We start from the raw sequence: 12,140 nt of genomic DNA, 5'->3' as shown, positions 1-12,140 counted from the left end.
TAGAAGTATAACACCAACCTATAAACACAAAAGAAAAACGAAGCCCAGAGACGTACAATAAAGCTCCCAGTTGGCAGAAACTGTTTAGTTACTTAATTCTCAGCGTAGTCACACAGCGTGGAAACAGAAATACTTAAAAAATCACTTTTATTAAATGCACCAAAACACATTAGTGCTCAAACCATAGGTTTTTGTTTCTTAACTTCATCAGATGTGGGCTGGAACAGTACGTTTTGCCTTCTACAAGCTTAAACGTGAACTTGAATTCAAGATGCGGTTCTTCTACTTCTAGTTAAGAAATGAAAATGTATGGTTTGAGCGTTAATGTGTTTTGGTGGATTTAATAAAAGTGATTTTTTAAGTATTTTCATTTCCACGCTGTGTGACTACACTGAGAATTAAGTAACTGAACAGTTTCTGCCGACTGGGAGCTTTATTGCACGTCTCTGGGCTTCGTTTTTCTTTTGTGTTTACTGTTTTTTGTGGAGCCCTTGCGCTTTCTTTGGGATAACACCAACCTACACAGAAATCAGTCTAGTCTACTAAACCTTATATACATATTTACAAAAAAATAACAACAACAACAGCACTTCTTGGTGCCTTTTTCAAGAGACATCACTTATGGGTCCTGATATACATGGAAATGTCACATAATTTTAAATGTAATATAAAAAAATAAGAAGAATATTTAAATTACTGAAAAAAAACATAAAAAAACAAACTGGCAAAGCTAAACAGGCAACAATTTAGTATAAGCAGCAGCAAAAAGAGAACTGAGTAAGGCATTTTTATGTCCCCTTTCTTATAGTGTGGGTGCCCTCTAATAACTGTGGTATAAACTGCAGTCTTACACACTTGAGAATGTCTGACTACTGAAAACATCTGGTCAAATACTAATGCTCATCACTGGCTTATTCCCATATCACATGAAATTTGCTACAGGAATATCTATGCTGCCTATCTTAAGTTGTGACCCATCATAAAATCTTCCATAACTTATTAATAGCAGAAGAACTCAGGAATAACCAAATGCAGTTTATCTACATGAAAGTCAGATGGCTTAGGACAGTCAAACTAAAGTGCATAATGTGTCTTCTGGCCCATGCTTGGCTCCAAATTGAAACAGTAAAATAATTAACTGCCATTTCTGCAGCAATGAAAAATAAAGTGTAACTATCAAAGAATTACAGCAAATCTTGAAATTCACTACTGCTATTTAAAGCACGCACCTGCACTCCCCTGATGTGGTCATCCTCCTGCAATTTAAATATGTCAACTCTGAGATGAACAACCCAAAGTATTGCAACCGTGGAGTTAATGTATGTATGCATTTTTTTCTTACAGTTGTGAGGCCTGCAAATGTAGCCCCCTCAATTTCAACAGGAACTCATCTTGCCCACTTCCAGTAAGGAGTAAAGAGAAGTGATCCCAAGGAACCTCCCGAAGCATAAGAATTAGGAAATGTACAGTCAGGATTAAATAAAAATCTTAAAAAATGTCATTTATGTCCCAAAACTCCTTTAAAAACTAAACTAAATTAAATTACTAAATCACTGCATGGTAAGCAACATTATAAAAATATGCTTGGCTCTGGAAGGACTCCGCAGGAGTATCTTTTTAATGAGGAAATGCTACAATAAAAATGCTAACTGAACTAAACAAAAGAAAGCTAGCAATAAAATTGAATTTTGATGCATTCTTGTCAGTTTTCTTAAAAGCGCTAAAAACTCTAAATAAGAGCAAAAAGTTTGACTTCTATACTGGTAAACGAACCAAAAAAAGTGATTAGAGACATTCATAAATGGTACAAACATCCTGTTCTTAGGAGAGGGGAAATAAAAAAATAAAATTGTTCGAGGTTCTTTTTGAATTGTTAAGATTCTTAGAAAGATCAGATTAACCTGTGAAGCAGCTGGAAACAATGGCAAGGGGTGACTACTTTTTTTCTTCTGACTGGTAGGGTACAGCATTACAAATATTACTAAAATTATATTAACACAGCAGCAGACATATACTACACGTATTTATAACAAATGTAAAGTAATGCATTTACTGAACTTAAATATTCAATGTTTGTACAACAGCACTACTTTAAGGCACATATCCTATAAGCAGGCAGTCAACTGACTCAGCAAAGGTCAGAATGCCAGTTACAATGAGAAGCAAACTGAATCCTAACATGAACCAATATTACTTTTCACATTTTTTTATTACTTAGAGCCTAAAAGATATGGAATACAACATAAATTAAATTTATTTTAGGAGTACAACATTACATTTGTTGGAATGCCTTTTGATTAAATAATTGGATTTCTTATAAACTGAAACAAACAACTTCAAGCCAAATTGTTCAGGTTAACTCCCTAAAATGAAACCTAAAAACATTTCTTAATGAGTATAGCTAGTGCTGAAATGAAGACCAAATCCAAGTGGACTGAAATGAATTTCTGAATCACATTCCCTCTGAAGAACAAACTATGAACTGTCAAAAAAGTTCTGCTTGTAAAAAGAGTTTGACATTTAAAATGTAGGTGTTTTCATTCTCAATGTTTGTACTATTTCAAAGTTATAAGGTAAAGATATTAAACTGGTATGTAAACAAAATTATGTTTTAGTTCATGTATGAAAGATTAACTACCTCACAGAATTGTAAAATGGAAAGTAGTACACCTACGACTCTTACATTTTTGTTAGTTGTTAAAGTTCTCAAGAACATACCCAAATACTGTTCACAAGACATATGATTCTTCTTGGGATTTCACTTGGATTTTTCAGTCTGCAGAAGTCTGTGATGACATCAGTCAGAAAATAATGGCATTCTCGGGCATATAACATCTCCTCATGAGACAGATTAAAACTCACATAAACAATATCTAAAATAAGAAAAGACTTTAGGTTACTTTATGTGGAAAAGCATCTGCAGTACTCAGTTATACAGTCTACATAAACATTAAAAGATGCTAAAAGTTCAGAATATCAACACTAAGAAACTTACAGAGGCATGTATAGGAAGAAGCAATGAAAATTATTATTAGCTGGACTCTGCAATGTAGATCTTCATACTTAAGAGTATTTGTTGAAGGACTAAGAAATAAGAAAGGCAGAATGCGACAGAGAAAAAGAGATAGAGGGGGAGAGAGAAGTGAGGGTGGGGGTGCTAGGTGTTCCAGACACTGATAAGGCAATGTAAATTCAACATTATTATATAGTGTAGCTACCAGTTTTATAAATGCCAGCTTTACAACAAAGCTTTTCCTTATATAGGAAATATAGCCTTTCCTAATCTCCTATCTTCCCTCAGGCATTAAAACTGAACCCATCACTGGAACTATATTTCTTTGAGCCACTGACTATTAACGGCACATGTTCAAGGGAGAAGTCATTTTGTGCATCAAGTCCTAACATACATGCTTCTCACCTTATAAAGCACAGTAAACATAGAAAGATTTCCTTAGCATTCCTTTCCTCTTTTTCGATGCCCTGGAATCTCCAAGCCTGTGTTGTCTCACGCTTGCACAGCACAAATATTGGGTAGACTGGCACTGTGTTATCTTCTTCACAGCAATATAGTGTGTAAAAGACAATGTTAAGAAAACTGGGCTTTAAGATTTTAAAATATATAGGTTTTACTTTAGTTACTTTAGTGCAACTGTATGTATTAAGTAAATGTGTGTTTGTGTTTACTGTATGCTGAGGGGCTATTTAATTGCTTCCTGATTCTGTGTCATATGCTGCCCCCTTTGATAATATAATTGTGGGGACAAGCAGTTGTTAGTGGGTAGGAGTGTTTTGGATAGTATGCAGCAGAGTTCAACACAAAGTTATACATAATGCAACACTATCGATTAGATAGAAAATCAGTAAATAATTAAATACAGTTCAAGTTAAAGGTAACGAAAGCAAAATGAAATAGTAAAATTCCTGGCAAAGTGGATAATACTTGGCATACAGTGTAATGACATATATGTAATAAATAGTTGTTTATTATGAGGTTATCACTTTTATGAAGAAAACTAAGGGCATGTGAACTATCACAATGCTAGCCTTACAGTACATTTTTTGTGAGTGTTACAGAATAAACAGATTGATTTGTACAACTGTTGGAAGAATTTATGTATCTGTGATGATAGTTAAGATGCATCGATGATGATGAACATTCAATGGCAATTAATCCCCTACTTTTCTGGACACAAAAAAATTCCATTTTCTCTCACACTCCACCAGATCCACAATAGGGAAAGGAATCATACTCTCTCAACTCAAATTCAGCCTCCTGTTAATATCAGCAATCTGCACTAAAAATTCAGCTGCTATGCAAACACTAGAAAATACAAAATATGTAGATTTATTAGACACTCCCCAAGAAATGAACACCACTATACAATGGTAAAAAAAAGGCAAACTGGCTTCCAGTTAATCAAAGAGTAGACCTACTCCTAGGATCCTTGAACCACCCAAGATCTAAAACATAAATCCCACACTCCGAGTTAAATTACTCTGACAATGCATTTGCCATTCTTGGGCCTAACCTGTTATAGTCACTCCAACCTGAAATTAAAGACTTGTCCTCTTATTTCAAGTTTCATTCTCTACTTAAATTACATTTAGTTATTGAAGCAGACTGTACTTGTTACCCTTCTGGTCATATCACATAAGACTGCTTTAACTCTTCTCCACTATAACTCACCCACTAAGATCTTTTGCTCCTTTTCACATTTCTAGTTTAGTCTGCTTTAATTTCTCAAATGTTTTGTAACTTTTGCATATTTTGTAAATTTATACATTGAATTACTAAGTATCCAAGGCATTTCTCAATTTTACTGTTTTTTTTGTCACTTATCTGTTGAAATTGTACAATTTGTATGTCTAGTCATTTTATGATCCAGGGCTAAGAGTGCAATTGGTCAGAATTGATCAGTGCTCTACCCCAGTAAACAAATTCAAAACAAATAAATATTCAGTGTAGATTATTAAGATATGGTGAAAATGATGATGAACCTGTTGCTGCTGATGAAGGTGGTGAAGATGTGATAGTGATAAAGATGAAGTGAAGATGCAGTGAATATGAGGACAACAAAGATGAAGTGGCAATGATGATGACAGTGATGAAAATGATGAAGACATAATGAAGATAATAAAGATGAGAATAAGATAACATAATGAAGACAAAGCATATGAAGATGGAAAGCAATTTCGATGACAAAGTGATAATGAAAATTCAGTGAAGATGATAAAAATGTATTAAAGATGATGTGATGATAAAGGCAATGATGACGATGAGGACAATGAAAATGTGCAATGAAAAAGATGTGGTGATTATGAATATATGAAGATGTGATGAAGACTTTGAAGAAATGAAGAGGCAATGAAAATGAAGATGATGTAATGTGATGAAGATGTCAATGTTGTGATAAAGGCAGCTGATGTATCATCTTTATTTTCACCATTTTGATCATATATTCATCGTCTTGACATCTTTATTGTCAGCATGATCACCTTCATCATCTTCATTACATCATCACCATCAGTGCCATAATTATTACATCTACATCATGTCTTCATCATCTTTATGGTCATGATTTTCATCATTATCTTATCTTCATCACATCTTTATTTTCACAGATGCACAGATTATTCTAAAAGTTTTCATTCTAGTAGTAATATGTTCAATTTATAATACACACATATGCACTTTACTTTAGGGCTATCATTTAAGTAATTCTCATACTCCTAGTTTTCTTCATAAAAGTGATCATTCTGCAGTAGACAACAATTTATTAAAGTATTCAATGTTACTGCACTGTATGGCAAACACCGTACACTTTACTATGAATTTTATCCTGTTCTGTTTTTCTTTTTATTTATTTATATTTTGGTTACTGAGGTAGAGGCATGATCGCAGAATGACCAATTGCAGGCTCATCCTGGGTTACAATCCCATCATAACAACAAAAACAACAAACAACAAATATCAATAAAAGCAGAATAAAACAGACATGCAACTAATAATACATAGTCTTGAATGCAAATGGTGTTGCTGATGTCTAACAATGCACTCCAAAACAGAGAAATAGTTCATTGTAACTGACAAGTTAGTAAATAGTAAGGCATATGTGTAACTGAAACAGTACAGCATAGGAGGTAATCAGAAAGAAAGAGGGGCTAACTTAGAGGGGCAAATTAATATTTAAGTAATGTTCCTAATCTCCTGCTATTTGTGTTTATGTTGACCAATCAGGAATTGTTTGAATTTTGCCTTGAACTTGGGATTAACTCTTCTCCACTTTAACTCCTTTTGACATTTCTAATTTATTCTGATTTAATTTCTCAAATGTTTTGTAACTTTTGAACATACTGTAAATTAATACATTGGATTTACTATGTATCCAAAACATTACTCCAACACTTTTGTTAGCCTTTACTTAAATGCAGCTATGTTTAGTTTTTTGCTGCCTTAATTGCCAGATTGACTGTACCAAGTGATGGAAACTGTCTGCTCCCTTTCTATCATTAGAAGACAGCACCAGATAACATGGAATAACAAAGCAATTGGGCAGCTGATCAGCATACAGTAACTCAAAAGGAGTTAAAGCTTAATAAATTTAACATAGCAACACTGATGTAACTAAAACATAAACTACACATTTTAGAATCAGAAGGCTCATTTTACATGACAAGGGCTTAATTACAGTGAACACAGTAAGTAAAAAAAATCTTTTGCATATAGGTTCTTACGTTCATAGGTAAGCATTAGGCTATATGTGCTTGCAAGTTATGTTAAGCCTAGCCAACTTCCTTTTTTGTGCTTGAATTAACCTATCCAATTTAATTAGAGTTTCGTCTTACCCAGTCCCATGATTGGTAATTATATATTACCCCTAATGGGAATAACTGGGATCATACCATAGAATAATTTTAGGGGACCCATGCATGGGATAAAGAATTTAGGCACTGCCTCTGTCCATTAGTAGTACATGGGGCAGTCCTGCTTCCATAGGTCTAAGTTGTGCTTGAATATGGACAGGGACAAACTTTGTTTTTTTCTGGATGGGGAGTTTGTTCCAGAGCAGCTGTATCATCTTTGAGATATACCTGTCCCTCCAAACCCTCTGTGAATGGTGCAGAAGAGGTTTAGAACCCTAGACTGAGTACTTCTGATGCTATTTGAGTTGCTGATGTGTAGTAAATCCATCAGTATTGGGTGAGAGGATCCTCTGTGAGATATACCTGTCCCTCCAAACCAGTCTGTGAATGGTGCAGAAGAGGTTTAGATCCCTAGACCGAGTACTTCTGATGCCATTTGACTTGCTGATGTGCAGTAAATCCATCAGTATTGGGTCAGAGGATGGCTCGTATGCCTGACACAGGTCACCTCCTAGTAGTATGTAGGATACAAAGTATAGAGGCAGGGCTTTGAATAGGTCCATGTAGAATATGTTGCTTAGGCCTTGTATCTTTTAGCATTGTTTCACTTTGGGCATTCCAGTTGTTGAATATGTCTGTCAAATACATGCCAAAGGGGGTATTATACTCAATGACTGGCCTAATGAGGGATGAGTATAGGGGAACTATGACATCCTAGATCTATACACAATCTCTTTGTTTATAAGCTGTGCAATATAGAAGGACTTTCTCACAACAATAGATGCATGCTGGTCAAAAGTAAGGTCACTGTCCACATAAGTTCACAAATCCTAAACAAGTGGGCCAACCCTTAGGGGTGTATTGTCAATGTGGTAGTTTCCTGGGGTACATGACTTCCCACAGGATGCAGTAATGCATTTTTTGGCATTTTAGCTTCAGTCCATGATTTTGGGACAAGTTATTTATTTGGGACAAACCTTTATGCAGGATGGTTAAGTCATTTGGGGATTCAATGACTGCTCCTAGCTTGCAGCATCTGCAAACATAGTCAGCCAGAGCTCTTTGGTATTGGCTTTTACTTCAGAAAAGTAGATGCCAAACAGAAGTTCCAGCAGCAAATCCTAATCTTCAGAATGATTTGTTGTAACTAACTTTAATCAGGGGCTTAAAGTGTTATTTAAACTCAAACCAGTGTTAGCAAAAGAGGCTATGTTAAACTTAGTTAATCATGATGTTGGTTGAAACATGTTATACACATGTCTAATTACTAATGCATTATTGGATATATGTAGTTCCTGAGGGGTTATTATAATTAAAAAAGGCAAGTCTCTGCAGCCTTATTTCTACATGCATACAGTATAATAACAATGCCATTTATGACAAAGGAGTTCTCTAGCTAGAAGAGGTGTATGTTTCTGTATATTGCCGATAACGAAGACTGGCATTAAAGTACTATTACTGTACTAATACATTATCACATAACTGTTAATTTTATTGCCTCATCGAGATGTTCTTGAATCAATGAAACACAAGTCATTATTTTTACTGGTCAGCAAAGATTTCATAATGTTTTATTTATGCTTACTTTTAAATTAATGTCATTTAAAGGGGGTCTATATCACTTCAGTGAAAAATCAGTTCGGTGAATGGCATTTTCGGTTCACTTACATCGAACATGCCATTTGTCAAACTGAGTATACTGAGATTGTGGTACGAGGATCAGGAAATTTGCCCTTTCCCCACTGTAGTTTTATCTTGGAGTTAGTATATATAATTAGCGGGGGGTGTGGGGGCAGAACCCCCCACAAAAGTAGATTTCAATGAACAGCATTTCCGATGAAATGTCTTCGCTGAAGTGTCACTTTGCTGAAGTGATAAAGACCCATTTAAAGTGCCAAGTTATGCAAGCCTGATACTATGAGGGCTTTAAAAACTCTGCATATATTGGAACACAGAATGGTAGTTCACACCAATAAAGCTATATAAAGCTGTACTCATGAGTTGCGTTTGTGTTCTCTGTATTACTTATGTATGTGACAGATGCTCCTTTAAAGGGAACTCGTGGCAACAATGACAATTAAGTAACATTGTTAGTGGAAGATTTTTAAAAGCAGGGGTTACACAGCCATACTCAGGGGTTACATAGTTCTAATCAAGTCCAAGGACAGCCACTGGAATCTGGAACTGTTAAGAGGAACTGGAAGACCAGACCATGGGCTCTGGAGAAGAGATGTTTTTACCAAGTACTGTTTCCCAGAGGAAAGACCTGGTACCTTATTACCTGGTAGTGGACTAGAAACAGACACTTTTTAGTTACTTTGTGTTCTGCACCTAAATTGTTTCAAGGTACTATATATTATGTTTATTTAGAACACTGATGCTGATTTATTTTAGTGAAGCCTTTTCAATTTAAGGTCGAAAAAAATAAAGATGTGTTTAGAACAAAGACTAGCATGATATCTGTTTTAATCTTCCGTAATATTAATTAATTTGTTAGAATTTAATATGTTGTATGTAGTTGGTGGAAAGATATTAATAGAAAGATCATGTACATGATAATTGATGCTTACTTGTAAGCAGAAGAACAGAAAGTGCCATGATGGGAAAAGAGTTTTCCTCAGAATAGTTATTTAACAGGCTTCAAGAGGGCTTCATATTTTTGAAGGGCACAATTTTCCAATGAAGAGGTATTATCCCATGCTTGTTACATCATGTTGTCTTTGAATTACATTTATTCATAACTTAATAAGTCAAACTCAAGTCAAAGTGAAAGTAAACTTTATTGTCATACAGATCAACACAGAGGAAAAAAATGCATATCACTGCATGAAATTTCGATACTCAGGCTCATACCAGATGAATGACACTTTACAGAAGGAAGACAGATTAAATTAAAAAAAATTAAACTAAATTAAAACAAAAAAAATAAGATACAAAAAGTAAATAAAGTAAAACAAATTTGAAAGCTCTATTTACATCAGAAACACAACAAACACACCAGCAGGAATAGACTCAGTAGAAATAAAAGATATGCAAAAAACAGTACTATAATAAATAAGCGAGACACACGTGTAATTTTACCCACCACCAATATATACCATAAACTTACAGTTCACAGTTTTCCTAGTGCAGAGAGAGAGAGAGAGACGTATGAAGTGAGCTATTCAGGGAGTTTATGTAAGCAACAATGACATATTGCACACAAATGTTTTACCCATGTAGCGCATTAGACTATGGGTTTATATTCAGCAGTCTAATAGCATGTGGGAAGAGGCTATTATGGAATCTGGATGTCCTGCATCTAATGCTTCCCTTATAAATTTACTTTTTATGCAGATTGTGGAGAGACATAGCTAGTATGTTCACTATGTGACACATTTTTAGACAGTAATTACTTTTCCATTTATTCTTCCTTTTTTCTTTACTTAATCTTGAGACAAACATATATGTAGCATTACAACTAAGAGCAAACAGATTAATATAAAAAGCATAAAATATTCCCAAATATAATAAGATAACAAAGACCAGCCAGTCTAAATATATATATATATATATATATATATATATATATATATATATATATATATATATATATATCTGTATGTTTATGCTCATATGAAGAAAGTACTCTTTAAACTATAATGAATTAACAGCTCTTGTAATTGGTTACTACTTAATACATTCACAGGTTCATGGCTGTACAGTAGTCTAACAGCCACTAAGGCCTTTGTAAGCCTATCCAAGCATACCAATTGTATCCCACACGTTTATGTGACTTGTAGAATATTTTAAGGGGGTATATGTAAGCTAGGGCAAGATTTACAAGCTGCTTCTGTACATTAGAGGGACAGATGCTAGACCTGGGTGTATTTCCAATTTCCTATCCATTGGTCCAGGTTTCTCTTGAACAGCATTAGGAAAGAGCTCTGCTTCACATGGGTGGGAAGCCTATTCATGCCAACCTGTCCAAATTCAACATGCTATAAATATTAAGCTGTGTTTATTATTTCATGATTTGTTTGTTAAGTTTAAAGTTTGCTCAATCATTATACTGGAGTTGGAATTCCACAACGACATTACTCACTGTCTTCAGAAGACTGTCTTACCATGATTCCCACATGATTTCTAGTCTGTTTTTTCTCTGAGTAGTAGACTGTGGATCCCAGGCTAGAAGACTTCACCGTGTTAGCCTCCAAACTCATTTTCTGGATACACAAAATATCTAGCACCCCCCCACCATCATGTCATCTACTTCCAAGCCACATCATGTCACAGAAACTATATTCAGTGTAGGAATCCTTAATTCATTTTAACAGGTTGCTTGATTTAACAGCCACCTTTCAGTCAGCAGAGCTATCCCATGTGATGCAGTCTGGCAAACTGGAAAACATTTAATCAGTAGCTTACTGAGCCAAGACTGCTGGCCTTTATGATGGGTACACAATGACAAGTGACTGGAGACATGTGAATCCTGCTCATTATTACAGCAGCTCCCTGGCATAGGTCAGAGTAGCCTGAATCTTCAACCTTCCTGATGCCTAAAGTCAATGGCCCCACATGCCTCTTTACCTAACAGGTACCACCTAGAATCTGTGCTTCTCCTGAAGGCACACTTCATTTTTTAATGCAGTCTTTGGGTTGATCTCTCAAATTTAATTGGGAAACCTGGATTTGAACTTGGTACCTTCTTCTCCCCAAATTAAATATCCTCCATAAAGTATTAAGTTAATAGTTTATATTTCAATGAATGCCATCTCTCAACTATACCCAACCCAACTGAATGCATTTGAACAAATAGCTTGTCCTCCTGCAACAGCAATTGGTGGTCAGGCACTGATATTTCACGGGGGAAACTGGTGCTTACTAGGCACACCATACAACAGTAAGCCTCACCAGTCAGTCTGAGGCAGTGGTTTCCCCAGAATGTCCATAGTTGATAGTACAAGACCTCACAGAAAAAGACATCTTCTAGTACTGGTTAGACACAGAACTGGCAAAAAGGTATGTGATGTGTAAACCACACATGACAGCAGACAGACCCTGGGTAAGAGACTTGTATGCATCACTTTGGATCTTGCCAGCCTCCCAGAAATATATGGTGATACAGTTTGTGCATTGTAGACTGCTACATTTTGAATTTCAACACATTTTCTAGATGTTACAATGCACTACAGTGGAGAAACGCATTTGGCTGTCACAGATGTTAGTGGCATGGAATGCTACCATAGAACAGTTCTCTATTACTAAAATCATAATATAAATATAAGGCACAAAAC

General features: G+C 35.2%; 1 protein-coding gene across 1 annotated transcript in view; it reads right to left on the bottom strand.

Moving 5' to 3' along the window:
* Window positions 1-2,197: 2,197 nt before the first annotated feature.
* The window catches only part of KCTD19 (potassium channel tetramerization domain containing 19), a 955,229-nt gene continuing 945,286 nt past the window's right edge, over window positions 2,198-12,140 (bottom strand). Inside the window, 2 exon segments of the mRNA XM_044079536.1 lie at window positions 2,198-2,221; window positions 2,719-2,873. Coding sequence (XP_043935471.1) covers window positions 2,198-2,221; window positions 2,719-2,873 — 179 coding nt within the window.

Source organism: Protopterus annectens, chromosome 8.part0 (assembly GCF_019279795.1).
Source record: "Protopterus annectens isolate FY-2018-M chromosome 8.part0, PAN1.0, whole genome shotgun sequence".
Classification (NCBI taxonomy): Eukaryota; Metazoa; Chordata; order Ceratodontiformes; family Protopteridae; genus Protopterus; species Protopterus annectens.
This window is presented reverse-complemented; position numbering and strand designations above follow the sequence as displayed.